This window comes from Leptodactylus fuscus, chromosome 1, assembly GCF_031893055.1.
Source record: "Leptodactylus fuscus isolate aLepFus1 chromosome 1, aLepFus1.hap2, whole genome shotgun sequence".
NCBI classification, from domain to species: Eukaryota; Metazoa; Chordata; class Amphibia; order Anura; family Leptodactylidae; genus Leptodactylus; species Leptodactylus fuscus.
Genome location: NC_134265.1, coordinates 80,306,349 through 80,322,579, shown reverse-complemented (window position 1 = coordinate 80,322,579; position 16,231 = coordinate 80,306,349). Strand labels below are relative to the sequence as shown.

The 16,231-nt window shown below is 43.4% G+C and overlaps 1 protein-coding gene across 1 annotated transcript in view; it reads right to left on the bottom strand.

Annotated features, from left to right (window-relative positions):
* The window catches only part of SNCAIP (synuclein alpha interacting protein), a 184,226-nt gene that overhangs the window by 13,456 nt on the left and 154,539 nt on the right, over positions 1-16,231 (bottom strand). The window contains exons 9-10 of the mRNA XM_075272296.1: positions 11,806-11,975; positions 644-724 (exon numbers count right to left, since the gene is read on the bottom strand). Of these exons, the coding sequence (XP_075128397.1) occupies positions 644-724; positions 11,806-11,975 (251 nt within the window). The remainder of the gene's footprint in view (positions 1-643; positions 725-11,805; positions 11,976-16,231) is intronic.

The following is a 16,231-nucleotide window of genomic DNA, read 5'->3' as shown; positions in this document are numbered from 1 at the left end:
ATTATTCTGATGGATCCAAATAGATACCCCATTAAGTTAACATGTTCTGGTATTTTTAAGGGAAAAAACACTGAAAAGCCTGACAGAAAGCACATGTGACCCATAAATAATATTCTTAACACCTCAATTCCATCTCCCTGTTGAGAATACATTTCTGCTCAGGCGAACGTGCATGAGTATGGGGGAGTCCAGAGCCGCTAAATGGGCACCATAAATGAATCAGAGAAATTATGGAAATTACCAACAACTCAGAACAACAATCAAACGTTGTTGTTTTCTTCCTTTTCCTTTGCTTCTCTCCATAATTTCCAAAATGGCACCATCATTATATTATTCTCGTTCTCTGTGGTATATAGTACCTACTTGTAAGGTTCCTAGTAGGGGAGGACTGGTGATATTCTATTTGTAAGGTCCATAGCAGGGAAGGACTCATGGTATTCTGCTTGTAAGGTTCCTAGCAGAAGACAGATGATATTCTACTTGTAAGGTCCCAGATAGGGGAGGACTGGTGGTATTCTACTCGTAAGATCCTTATCAGGAAAGGACTCATGGTGTTCTGCTTGTATGGTCCCTAGTAGGAGAGGACTGGTGATATTCTACTTGTAACGTTCCTAGCAGGGGAGGTCAGGTATCATTCTAGTACCTGGGAGATGTTGGCATGGACCTCTGGGTTTCCAGTAGTTGTTGGAGATGTGTCTGTAAAGTGATGCGCTCTGCCGTTTGCCTGTAGAAAAAGCAAACTTACATATGAATAAGGCTGTAGCATTTGTATACATTTATATAAATCCTATCCAGAATAACAGAAATCCTGCAAAGTTTCTGCATCAATTTTGCACCATATGAACTTACCCAAATATAATAAATGTCACAGCAAACATTTCTGTGCAATCGGAAAATCACAGTTCAGAATCACACCCCTTACCTGCTCCTGCCTGACATTGCCCTTCTGATAGTACAGAGTCTATATAGCATATTAATCACCAAAACTAACAGCATTGATTGCTCGGGAATGGCGGGAGCTAGGGAAAAAAGCAGCTGAGCAGTTGGAGCAGCAGCTATTAAATGACGTAAATAACTGGACTTGTTGGAAGTGGTGAAATGTCCTCTTCAAAGTGAACTTTCCGCCATGACAATGCAGACAACATGTTATAGAGCAGATTCTTAGAACCAGTCATTGTAGTGGTCCTATCAGTGACTGATGGCTAGCTCATATATGGACAGCTGTCAGACACTGACAAGAGCACCCACATAACTGGATGGTTCTAAGCATAAAAAGCACAAAAATGTAAATATATACATGACAAGTTATACAGCATTTTTTCACAAAACAATATATTGTTTTATACTACTCATTTCCTCCTTCTATTTAATATGCTGCTTTCAGAGTGGACTGCATCTTCAAGGTGACAGGTTCACCTTAAGTAATACATGTGTTGTAGATCTCCTGAAAGGGGATACAATAGGAGAAACTGTATTGTTTTTCAAGATAATATCCTCTTGTATGTTAAAGAGAACGTTTCTTCTGCTAATTTGCACCTAAAACCCCTCTTATGTGTGGGGTATAACATTATAGTGTGGTTATGGCAGACCATAAGATACTGTATATTGCTTGTCTCTAGCTTTACAACCTTCTTCCCAATCTGTATATTGTTATTTCAGTAATTACATCTACCAAGACCTTGTATCTTCCATTTGCCTGTGTGAACTATATTTTACATACATTCTATGGAAAGCTCCCTAGCTTCTAAAGAATTCCATTAACTTCAAGCTGTTTTATGTATACCAGATTACAGCTGACTGTAAATTATTGCTCTGCCACACAGCTCTGCTCTTCGTTCTGTGTACCGCTATAGTATTTAACATGCAGGCACTTGTTATCCACTACGGGGCAGAACTTATTAGTCAGTGGTGGACTTGACAAACTACTGTACAGATCAAGTGTCCTCCAAAAGATAAAGGTGGGCAGCACATTTAGGATTCTGAATATTAGACTATAGCCTTACTGTCAAGTGAAGACTATTCAGTGCTATTTAAGTGTGATACAAAAAAAGAATGGATGACTGTTTTCTTATCGCATATGAAGAAACAATTTCGGGAGGTGCCAAACCTAGCCTCCAGGCTAGTGGAGGTCAAGCCAGAAATGGTGTGAAAAGGAAAAGGTTGGTTTGCGACACTCCTTCAGTAAAAAAACTTTCTTTTATTTAAATAAAAGAAAAATTTTTTACTGAAGGAGTATCGCAAACCAACCTTTTCCTTTTCACACCATTGCTATTTAAGTGTACTGAGACATTAAAGGGGTTTACCAAGACTGCACAGTAATGGCTATCCTTTGGATAGGTCCTCAGTATGATTGGTGGAGGACCTGTCACCCTCACCAATGACCTCATATCTGCACAATGTAAGGAGCTAGAAGTAGACAGGTCTTTACACAATGTTGTGGCCATGCAGCTTAGATCCCATTCACTACATAGTCAAAGTTGATCACCTTTGAATCTTTAAAATGTGCAGATATCAACTGATCTCTTTGATGAGACCAACAAAGTGATATTGATGACTTATCATAAGGATATGACATAAATCGGGGAGTAGCTCCAGTGGGTGTGGAGGCAACAATTGCTACTGGATCATGGAGCCTCAAGGGACCTATAAAGAGACATCAGTATAATAGATGGAACAAGGTAGGTAGGCGCCCATTACATATTTTACAGGGCTTCTGGCTATGCCTGTAGCCATCAATACATAGATGACAACATTCAATGTGTCTCTCATCATAGATTTTGGATTTGGACTTTAGCCTATTGTGAAGTAAAACACAGTTTATGGCATGCCTGCTTTACATACTTGTTGCATTGGGTATGAAAGTAAAACTGATTAATGTGTGGTTATTTCATCCCTGCTGTATCACATTTTTATTACCTTGGTTTATATAGATTCAACATATTGTGCAACCCCTTCCAATCATAAGAAGCAGTAAACACACTAAACTACACATAATGGAAAACAAATGACAGACAATAAGATGGGACGCAGGGCCCTGCCTAGCAGACAGGGTCAGACTGGCCCGCCGGAGCACCGGGGGATCCCCCGGTGGGCCCCCGGGCCCCGACTATACAGCTAATCATTTTAGCATAGGCAGGGGCCCGATCATCAATGGGGTGGATCGGGTGGTTAGGGGCCTGATCGGGCCCCTGACATTTCAATCGGGCCCCTGCCCATGTCAGAGGAGGATTAGGGGAGGTGCTTAGGGCACCTCCCCTAATCCTAAGAACCAGAGAGATACCGATCTCCTTGCGCTTGTTCAGCCATCTACGTATCAGCGTAGGCGGCGTCATCACGCCGCCTACGCTGATACAGAGACGTCTGACAGAAGAGGATGCGGCAGCAGCGGGAGAAGCAGCGTGCGGTCGGACGGTAAGTATAATAACTTTTTTTTGTTTTATAATAGGCCGCTGCCTGCTGGAGTATCTACCAGCAGGCAGCGGCCTATTTACCAACCCGGACCTGCTCACTGCCACCCCCGCTTCCCCTTGTACTTTAGGCTGCGGCGGGCGGTAGTGAATAGACCCGGGCCAGGCCGCGATCCCACTGCCGCTATTATTATACCCGGGGGTCTTTTCAGACCCTGAGTATAATAATCGGGGCCCCAGGGGAGGTGAGAGAACATAATAAACAATGTTACTCACCTCTCCGGGATCCGGTGTTACTCCTAGCAGGCTTCGGGCCTAAATGGTAATGTGTCAGACGTCACGTGGTCTGAGATATTACCATATAGGCCCAAAGCCTGTTCTAGCAGTAACATATAGGCCCGAAGCCTGTGGTAGTAGTAATAGCCTGTTACTGCGAGCACAGGCTTTGGGCCTATATGTTACTGCTAGCACAGGCTTTGGGCCTATATGGTAATATCCCAGACCACGTGACGTCTGTTAGAATCATATCTTCTATCTTGTATTTTGTCATAACTCTTTCTCTAGCAAAGATAAGTCTTGTCTCAAAAGGAAGTGGTTAGACTAATTAACATGGAGATGCTATGGGGATCAAAGAAGGAAAAACCCTTTTCTTCTCTAGGTAATAAGGAAATGGAATGCTAATGAATCCTCATGAATCTGATCAGCTTTAGGGCTGCACGTCTGTCTTGTCAATATAGAGTGTGTAACACAGGATGCCTATAGAAACACTGGAAGTTAGATCCAAGAAGTGACACAAAAGTCTTTGATGTGTAATTATCTTCTGAGCCTTGAGATACACATACTGTATACAGTGCCTGTAGGGGGTTAGCTTCCTGGTGGAATGTAATGTTTTAGCCAATGGATAGAGGCTACCATTCCACATCCAATCCTGGTATGTTATGTTACGTCATAAGTCCAACCTGCTTTTGTCTGTATAAATATTGCCTTTTCTGTTACAATAAATCAGAACTCTTGATACACAGCCATCTTGTGTCTTAATCAGTTCTCCAGGCTTAAAAGAAGATGGCTGCAGTCCATCTAGGCCTGTTAATTAATTATTTAATTTGGAGCTCTGCAACATACTATGAGGACTCTTTAATGTCCCCAACACGTCTGACACATTACCATTTAGGCCCGAAGCCTGCTAGGAGTAACACCGGATCCCGGAGAGGTGAGTAACAGTGTTTATTATGTTCTCTCACCTCCCCTGGGGCCCCGATTATTATACTCAGGGTCTGAAAAGACCCCCGAGTATAATAATAGTTCATGGGTGTGCCACTGTGGGGCATAATAGAGCTTGAAGGGTCCACTGTGGCCCCTGTAACCTCTATTATGCCCTACAGTGGCCCCCTTGCAACCTCTATTATGCCCCATAGTCTATTGTGCCACTGTGGGGCATAATATAGGCTGCAGGGGCTGCTGTGATATATATATATATATATATATATATATATATATATATATATATATATATATATCTCCCTATATCTCCCTATATTATAAAAATGAATTTCTGTCTGTCTGTCTGTCTGTCTGTGCTCTAATGCGAACCAAACGACTGGACCGATCTTCACCAAATTTGTTACAGAGATACTTCAGATATCCGGGAAGGTTTAAGACGAGACTCCAACTCGCTCGGACGTACTGTTGCTGAGATACAGCATTCCAAACACAATGCCCCCCCCCCCTTAGCCAATACAAACCTGCAAGTCTTTCACTCATATTCCAACTGCAATACACATGGTAACTCCACATACACAACCCAACACTGATATCCAAACTGAGATACACGCATCAGAGGATTAGATACACAGATCAGCACACAGTATCACACGCCAGAGGATTAGATACACGCGTCTGCACACAGTCCCACAAACCAGAGGATTAAATACGCGCTTCTGCACACAGTTCCACATGCCGAAGGATTAGATACACGCGTCTGCACAAAGTACCACACGCCGGGGGATTGGATACATGCGTCTGCACACAGTACCACATGCCAAAGGATTGGATACACGCATCTGCACACAGTTCCACACACCAGAGCATAAGATATGCACATCTGCACACAGTACCACATGCCGTAGGATTAGATACATGCATCTACACACAGTTCCTCATGCCGTAGGATTAGATACGCGCCTCTACACACAATACCACACAGGGGAGGATTAGATACGTGTGTCTGCACACAGTACCACACTTTGGAGGATTAGATACATGCCTCTGCACACAGTACCACAAGCCAGAGAATTACATACACATCTCAGCACACAGTACCACACAGGGAGGATTAGATACACGCGTCTGCACACAGTACCACATGCCGTAGGATTAGATACGCGCGTCTACACACAGTTCCACATGCCGTAGGATTAGATACGCACCTCTTCACACAATACCACACAGGGGAGGATTAGATACGTGTGTCTGCACACAGTACCACACTTTGGAGGATTAGATACATGCCTCTGCACACAGTACCACAAGCCAGAGAATTACATACACGTCTCAGCACACAGTACCACACGGGGGAGGATTAAATACGCACATCTGCACACAGTACCACATGCCAGAGGATTAGATATGTGCATCTGCACACAGTACCACACAGGGGAGGATTAGATACGCGCATCTGCACACAGTACCACATGCTAGAGGATTAGATACGCGCATCTGCACACAGTACCACACGCCAGAGGATTAGATACGCGCGTCTGCACACAGTACCACATGCCGTAGGATTAGATATATGCCTCTTCACACAATACCACACAGGGGAGGATTAGATACGTGTGTCTGCATACAGTACCACAATTTGGAGGATTAGATACATGCCTCTGCACACAGTACCACAAGCCAGAGAATTAGATACGCGCATCAGCACACAGTACCACACAGGGAAGAATTAGATACACGCATCTGCAAACAGTACCACACGCCAAAGGATTAGATATGCGCGTCTACACACAGTTCCACATGCCGTAGGATTAGATATGCGACTCTTCACACAATACCACACAGGGAAGGATTAGATACGTGTGTCTGCATACAGTACCACACTTTGGAGGTTTAGATACAAGCCTCTGCACACAGTACCACAAGCCAGAGAATTAGATACGCGTCTCAATACACAGTACCACATGCCGTAGGATTAGATACGCGCGTCTACACACAGTTCCACTCGCCGTAGGATTAGATACACGCCTCCTCACACAATACCACACAGGGGAGGATTAGATACGCGCATCTGCACACAGTTCCACACACCAGAGGATTAGATAAGCACATCTGCACACAGTACCACATGCCGTAGGATTAGATATGCGCGTCTGCTTACAGTTCCACATGTCAGACGATTAGATACGCACATCTTCACACAGTTGTACACGCCATAGGATTAGATACACGCGTCTGCATACAGTACCACATGCTGTAGGATTAGATACGTGCGTCTACACACAGTTCCACATGCCATAGGATTAGCTACACGCCTCTTCACACAATACCACACAGGGGAGGATTAGATTCGTGCGTCTGAACACAGTACCACACTTTGGAGGATTAGATACATGCCTCTGCACACAGTACCACATGCCAGATAATTAGATACGCGTCTCAGCACACAGTACCACACGGGGGAGGATTAGATACGTGCATCTGCACACAGTACCTCACATCAGAGGATTAGATACATCTGTCTGCACACAGTACCACACGCCAGAGGATTAGATACGCGCGTCTGCACATAGTACCACATGCCGTAAGATTAGATATGAACGTCTGCACACAGTTTCATTTACCAGAGGATTAGATACGTGCCTCTACACACAATGCCACACGGGGGTGGATTAGATACACACATCTGCATACAGTGCCACACGCTGGAGGATTAGATATGTGCATCTGCACACAGTACCACACCAACAAGGATTAGATACTTGCGTCTAAACACAGTACTACACGGGGAAGGATTAGATACAGCTTTACTCCAGGTATCCATAACAAATGATCACAGGTTTTTCACTGATATCCAAAATGAGATACACATAATCACATGACGCTTATGGACATACACACAAACCACATACAAAATACACCAGTGCAAAATTGGACATTTCTTATGGGGCCACTACACAAACATAAAATGTAATATACCCGTGCGAAGCCGGGTCCTCCCTCTAGTATATATATATATATATATATATATATATATATATATATATATATATATATGGGTTGGATGTGTGTAGCAGTGAGGAGTCAAAGATATCTGTGTTTCAAACTTTACAGAGTCAAGTCACAGCTGGAAGAAGTGGTCATGGCGGTCCAAAGGGAAGAGACGGGAAATGTGGGAAGACGTCTCCTGTGAGTATTACTGCACAAAATATTACTGCATTGTATTTATTGTAATGTTGTGATTTATTGTAATGGTACTGCTAGCACCCCCAATCCCCCCCGCTGTCTGAGGTGGACAATCGAAAGATGCCCCCAAATCTTTCAATTACCGTATTTTTCGGACTATAAGACGCACTTTTTTTCCCCAAAATTTTTGGGGAAAAGAAGGGTGCGTCTTATAGTCTGAATGTGCCTGGCCTGGCACTCGCCGTAATAGAGAGGCGAATGCCAGCAAGTGATAGACGCCGGGGCCTGAGACATCGCTGCGATCCTCTGCCCTGAATGAAGCCAGCAGCGGGAGGAGTGATGCTATTCCGCTCCTCCGTCCGCCCGCCGCTGGCTTCAGGCAGGGCAGAGGAGCGATGTCTCAGGCCCCGGCGTCTATCCCTCCCCGGCATCCGCCTCTCTAGTACAGCGGATGCCGGGTCTGCAGTCTGTCAGCGGCCTCTTCTCCCCCGGGGCCGGTACCCACCGGCCCCGTACCTGTAGAGTTGCAGGCCGGCTCCTGCGCGGCGATATCGCAGGAGCCGACCTGTTCGGGTGACAGCCGGGAGCCTAATGAGGCTCCCCGGCCTGTCACTGCTGTATTAGTATTGCGGCTGGTCTCTATGACCAGCCGTAATACTAATAGACAGAATGTCCCATATGGGACTTGCGATCAAGTGACCGCAGGCTCAAGCCCCCGGGGGGGAATAAAATAGTAAAAAAAAAAACAAAAAAAAAAACATTTAAAAATATATAATAAAAATATGAAAAATAAAAGTTCTAAATCACCTCCTGTCCCTAGAATATATATATAAAAGTAGAAAATCATATGTCATAAACCACCGGGTTTTTTTTTCAATACAAGGTGATCTAAGCAATAGATATTCCCCAAAATGGTATAACTAAAAAGTACTTCTGGCCCCGCAAAAAAACCCACTCTATACATCCCCGTACAGCTGCAGGGTCACCTGTCAATGTGGCCTTGCAGCTGTTGCAAAACTACAACTCCCATATATTAAATATTTTACCAGTTTTTGCTTCAAATTTTTTTTCCCCTATTTTCCTCCTCTAAAACCTAGGTGCGTCTTATAGTCCGAAAAATACGGTACTACAACTCCCAGCAGCTCCAGATGCCCTGGAACTGTTGAGAGTTGTAGTCCACCCACCCCATAGATAATGTCCCACTCTATTGTTATGCTGGTGCCCTTTTCTAGGGCTCCAGCATAACAATATCCAAGTTTCAGAAACCGCTGATGACTTAGGGTATGTTCACACATCAGTATGCCATCCGTCCGTTTGATTTCAGTTTGACACTTCAAAACGGACCGATACACATACTGATCTCTACTCTGGTTACAATTGCTACTTTTAATCCCCTTATCTGTCCTCTAGGGGTCGGAGAGCGTTTGCTATCAGCATAAAAAGGTGTCAGTATACAATCAGTATGTGCATCAGTCAGTTTTGAAGTGTCAAACTGAATTCAAACAGACGGATGGCATACTGATGTGTGAACATACCCTTATCTGCCTGAAAATGGCTGACACCTGGCGGACTTCATTATGTTAATGAGGTCTGCCACTGTCTGTGTGTAACTGCCATTTTAATAGTCCACCTCTCCGTCATTCTGGTCCCATTGTGGACCTTTATGACGGAGAGCTTGCCGCTGTTGTGAACCTAGCATAAGGCTATGGCTACACTATAACTTCTGTCATACAACCAAAGATGTGTCGCCCTGTGATTCTTTCACTCATGTTAGTGAATGGAGTCACATTGCAACCTGAGGGACCCAATGCGACTCCATTTACTAATGTGAAAGAGTCCCAAAGGGACACTGCGATCTTTGGTTGCATGACAGAAGTAGTAGTGTAGCCATAGCTGTTTTGCACACTGTATTGTGCGTGAAAATGCACTTTAAACGTGTATAATGGCAAAAACTGGACGGGCGATATTACATATGGCAGTAGGGTGGGCCCCTGGAAATAATCCCACTGGTGGGCCCTAGGCACCCCAGTCCGACCCTGCTAGCAGATCTTACCAACTAAAGGCTTAGGGTTTACAATTGAAGAAATACAACTGCTTGGGATGATTTTGGTTTGCATGTTTATAATATTTTTAATACATCATATACTTCGTATATATTATTATTTGCACATTTTGTACAGTTTGTACCTTGGATCTACGACAAACTGTGCAGTGGAAAATATCACCATGTATTAAAAATTTTGCAGCCCATTTGGACCCCAGGCCAGCCAAGCATTTAAATTTTTTTTTCCCATTCAACGACTTTGAATATTATGTTACTTATTATCATTCACATGAATAAATGCACCTTTAGGTACACACATACCTCCTGTTGGGATTCCCATAAAATCCCCAAAACAGAGCGGAAAATGGCCAACTATTTTGACTTTCCAATGTATATTCTGTAGAGTAGTGACCTGCTGAATCCATCTGTGTAGGTTCCACTAGTGAATGTTAAATAAAGGGTTTACCTACTGACTGATCTTAATGCTTCTTACTTAAGTGTAAGTAAACTTTCATATATTTTTTTTCATAAACCAATAGTGCAAGAGAAAGCAAAAAAAATTGTAATATACAGGAAGATTCAAAAAGAATGGTGCAAAATTATAGCCTTGGTATTCACAACCAAGGGAATATCACACCAATTTATTAACATGAAAAGACACACTATCTCTGCCAGCTTTACCTATATACTATAAAAGTTTGATGTGATGAACTTTAACTATTAATTGATTTTACTTTAGCTACAGACCTTTGCTTTTGCAGCATCCTTTTTGAATCATCCCGTACTTTATAAAAGAAAAGTCTTAAAGTATTAAACTTTTGTCTTTACTTCTTATCTCTCTCTGATTCGGTCTTACACCAAATACAAGCAAATAAGTTACAATGAAGTCTATGGAGAAAGGGAAGAGAAGACAGAAGAAGAAAGCTATAAGGCATCCACTCAATTAAATAAGTCATTTTTGTCAAGAAAAGGCTGGGTAGTAATTCCTGATAATACGGTTATGTTGTAAAAGAAAACTCTTTATTGTTCTTATACCTCCAATGTCTCTTCTCTGTTTTGAGGATCTCACCTTTTCCTCCCCATCTCCTCTCCGTAAACTTGTATTGTACAGTGACAGCAGGAGGCAAATAAGTGAAGAAACAGTCATTTATCTTTAATAAAGTACATTACAAAGTTTGTTCCCTTCACCTGCACTATGGATTTATGAAAAAATAAATAAAAGTTTAGTTATACTTTAAAGGGATTCTATCACTCAGACACGATTTTTTCTAGGTACTACGTTGGAATAGCCTTAAGAAAGGCTATTCTTCTCCTACTTTTCGTCGTCTTCTCCACGTCGGCGTTAGCCTACAATCCCGTTTTTTCTCAGTATGCAAATTAGCTCTCTCGCAGCACTGGGGGCGGGCCCAGTGCTTAAACAGCACTGGGGGTGTCCCCAATGCTGCAAGAGAACGATCTCCAGCGCCGCCTGCATTTTCGTTAGCAGTGTCATCTTCATCCTCTTCTTTCAGCGGTGGTTTGTAACTTCTAGGCCTCGGGCCTTGGGCAGAGCAGACTGTGCAAGCGGCCAATACTGTGCAAGCGGCCAATTTCTCGTGGCCTGTGGACATGCGCAGTCTGCCCTGGCCAAGACCCAAGGCTATTCCGAAGTGGTACCTAGAAATTGTGTCTGATAGGATCCCTTTAAGGAAATTTTTTAATCCCCTTCAACTATTTAGGGATTTCCTTGCTAAAAAAAGACTGTGAATTCCTTTATTCAGTGTTCACTGTGCATTTGCTGGTTGCAGTACTGCAAGAAGATTAAGCATTAACAGACACCTATTAAAATCAATGGGTGCCCATTAAATCTATAGTTCTCCTCAGCTAGGAGTTCTCAAATGGATGTTCTTGTCTAGAAAGAAATATTAAAACTACATAATGGAAGCATCTTATACTTGTAACCTTTCTTACTCTTTAAGTTGCTTGGTAAGCTTGACAACCTGCGATGCCAATGACATGCAAGTTTCCACCACCACAAGGTATCGGGCGCACATGCTATGGCCTTGATGCTCAGCACTTTGAGATGGTTTCTCTCCAGCATGATTCTGAATGGTGACATTTGCTCCATATTCAACTAAGGTCTGCAAAATAACATTGTGAACATGTTAGGATTGTCCTTAATATATCATTATTATGCAAAATTTGTATTGCCATAATACACATCAAAGAAGAAACACATCTGCATCGGTAATCTGTTCAGGGGAGTCCACATGGGGACCCCCCCCCGAACGGACTACCGAACGCATTTGGAAGCGGTGTGCAGTGAAAATACACGGATCCCCATAGGCTATAATGGGGTCGGACTCCCAGAACGGATTACCAAACACAGATGTGAACCAAGGGTAAGTTAGAAGTTCTGATCTTAAAAAAAAAAAAAAACTTTCTATACTGACCACATGGATTGAGTAAAAGTGAAGAAATATCCACACCTCATCAGAGATGTCACACTTCAAACATACAGCCATTCATGGCGCTAAAACAATATATTGGCTCATAAAAATGAATAAAAAAAATGGAGAATTATGTTGTCAAAAGAGAGTATTTGCTATCTAAGCCATTTTTGCATGAAAAGCATCAGTTTATGATATTTGGCAGAAGACATAAAGCATCTGAAATGTTGGCTCTTCCATTTTATATTAATGTATATTTTAGAGGACAGTTAATGTTTTAGACATTGCCAAAACTTGACTCATTATATTCAGACAACCTTTTGGCATTGGCTTTGGTACACACTCAAGGATTACGGCTTTTGATATGTTTTCAATTATAAAACAGAGAAGAAAGAAATATTGTAGGTGTTCTTCTCGAACAGTCTGAGAAAGTAGATACTAATGTACCCATAAAGTACTCTTGTTGGGCTCAAGCTCCCTTCTCCCTCTTTTGTCTGGAACTCACTTTATAAAGAGTATTAAGAAAGACGACAATGCAGGTAAATATGCTTCAGCATCTTGAATATTTTTCCTTTAGAAGTCATGGAGATATTTATTAGAAACATGAGGAGACATAAACTATAGTGAAGGTAATTTCCTTAATGGCCCAAGTTGGTGTAATGATGCTCTTGGCAACACTGCTGATGTCAAATTTATCCATCCAACCTGTAAATGTAATACATTTTTTTCTGCTTTCCCAAGGAAAAGTATGAGCAAATAGATGAATAAATGTTTACATACACCATATGGAACAAATATTATTATCTATTTATGCCTGATTTTTTCCTAAAGGGGTGAAGCTTATTATCTCAGCAATACAGTTGGATAGGTTAGGCTGGATTCACACCTGTGCTAAGTCTCCATTGGGGATTTCCATCTCCATTTAAACAGGACTTTTCTCTCTGCATTTTTCAAGTGGAACCCAGGCAGAAACCCAGGGGACCCCATTATAATCTATGGGCTTCGCGGGTTTCTGCTGGTAACCGCTTTTCAAGCAGATTGGGTATCCAATTGGACCTGAAGAATGGAAAACTGAGTGCAGGTGTGAACCTAGCATCAGGCTCACCTGAATGTAACACAATACATTTTCCCCATGTAAATGTATGCCTCCATTGTCAAGATAGTAATTTATTTCACAATATGAAAATGAGGATCCTGGAGCACCGAGCTCTGTTGCTCCAAATTGCTATGCCCTACACTGCTTTAATAGTGGGAACACAAGACTAGATGAGATTTAAGCATAGATAAAATGTCACTCAAAGAAGGGAAGGGGACAAGGAGGGCATATTAGAGTAGTATGGGGTGTAGCAATTTGGAACAACAGAGCCACCATCATTGGTCCAGACTGTTTATTTGCATATTGTGAATATCTTGGGAACAGAGGTGCAAATTTTCCCTTTAGGTCCCACTAAGGTTGTAGGAAAAATACTGTTTGTATGGCTGAGGCATACAAATGCAGCCTTTATGGTTATGTTGACACAGAGTTTTTTGGCAGTGGATTTTGACGTGGAATCCGTGTCAAAATTCACTGCCAAAAATGGCTCCCATTGACTTCAATGTGAGCCGCTCGTTAGTAGCGAAAAAAAGAAGCAACATACCCTATCTTGCCACAGATTCCATGCAGGGCCGGCGTCAGCGCACGGCATAGTCGGGCAAGTGCCGGGGCCCACAGAGGCTCTGGGGCCCCCCGGCACTTGCCCGCCCCAGCACTTGCCTGTCCCGATGTCCCAACGGACGCCGATGTGCTGAATACATAGACGATTAAAGCAGGAACTGTGAGCGCAGCTCCTGCTCTAAAGTTGTGGCCCGGCTTGCGTGTGTAGGCGGGATGACGTCATCACATCGCGCTTACACACGCACGCCGGGCCGCGGCTTTAAAGCAGGAGCTGCGCTCACAGTTCCTGCTTTAATAGCTATGTGACTGGAGTGAGAGAGCGGAGAGAGGAACGTCGGGGGAACGATGGAAGGTGAGTGTGAGTGTGTTTGTTTTGTATTATGTTAAGGTGGAACATAATGAAGGGGGCCCATGAAACTGGGGGGCAAATGAAGGGGAGGGAACGGCATGACACTGGGGAAAATGAAGGGGGTGGGGAGAGAACGGCATGAAACTGGGGCAGAGAAGGAGGGGGGCCCAATGAAACTGGGGGGCAAATGAAGGGGAGGGGTGAATGGCATGACACTGGGGACAGAGATGGAGGGGGCCCAATGAAACTGGGGGGGCAAATGAAGGGGAGGGGGGGAACGGCATGACACTGGGGCAGATGGGGGGGTGGAACAGCATGACACTGGGGCAGAGACGGGGGACGTGAAACTGTGGGCAGATGAAGGGGGAGAATGTGATGAAACTGGGGACAGAGGTGGAGGGGGGACATGAAACTGGGGGCAGAGGAAAGGTGTATATGAAACATATATATATGAACATATATATGAGAGATGGAGGGGGGGCATATCATTTACTGGTGACTGTAGGAGGATTATACTCTGTGGGAGCACATGATAAATGAATGAGTGGGTGGAGCCAAATTTGCCGCTGCGCGCAGAGCGCGCCACACATTTTTCCCCTTTTTCTATTCTTTAAAAGTTGGGAGGTATGACGTTGGTGACGTCACTTGCTTCATCTGTAACGCACAGTGTCTCGACTCCCCTGCCTCCTTTACAAGGGGGCCCACTGAGGCCCACTGAGGCTCTGTCGCCCAAGGGCCCATAAAAACCTGGAGCCGGCCCTGATTCCATGGTTGACTCAGCTGCGGTGTCCGTGGCACGAGACTCCTTCCTGATTAGGCCCATTCATTAGGGCCTAATACGGAGTGGAATTCCGCGACGGGATGCAGGAGCACTGCATTGGCATTCCGTCGCGGCTAGCCACACGATATGTTCACACGCGGAATCCATTTTCCGCAGTGTGAACATACCCTTACAGTCCCAGCAAAGTGAATGAGAATTAATTTAATCTCATCCATACAATGAGGGAAAAAAAACATTGTGGAAAATATGCAGCCTGTTATTGCTACCTGCGGAAGTGCTGCCCTTTTGCCCATGGATTTATATGAAAAATGCAGGAGTGAAAACTTTTTGCTGCATGTTTTAGTTGTGTTTCACTACATGTGGCTGCAGCCTCACCTTGCGGAAATGCAACTTTTTTTGTTTCTGATTTTGTTGCTGTTTTTTGAGCCAAAGCCATGAGTGGATTGAGCGAAAGGTAGAAGTGAAGAACTTCTTATATATTCCCCACTTCTTCTATAGCCACTCTGGGCTCAAAAAAACTGCAATAAAATCTGCAACCAAAAAAATCTGCGATTACGCAATGTGGAGCCTTGGCCTCAGTGACATTTGCCGACTGAAGAGTCACACTGCTCCCCTTCTGACTGGACTGATGTCTCAGTGGCATCTGGCACACACGCAGTGCACAGATGAAACCAATCCTTATATGCTGGATGCCACTGTAGGTAGAATGTAATATATATATATATATATATATATATATATATATATATAGCCTGTGGGATGGAGGTGAACTGGCTAGCATGATTCTTCAGAAGATATGTAGTTGCAGTTTTAGGCTTTGTTTAGAGCTTTCAGTGCAAAGTCCATGTAAAATCACGGACAAAAACGTTCTACAAACACAAAATTTTCATTCAGCAATGATAGAGAAAGAACAATGGATACCCAATGGACCCCATTAACGTCATAGGGGATCCCTTTGGATCTGTGTTGTTTGTCATAGAATGAATCCATCTGTAATATTTAATCCATTTTTTGTTCCTATGACAGACCACAAGAACGGATTACACAGCACCCTTGTAAGACACAATGGCACATACTGAATAATTTATGAATTACACACACAACAACATCACAGGACAAGCTCCCCATGGTAATAAGTTGTTCGCTGTAGTAACATTGGTATG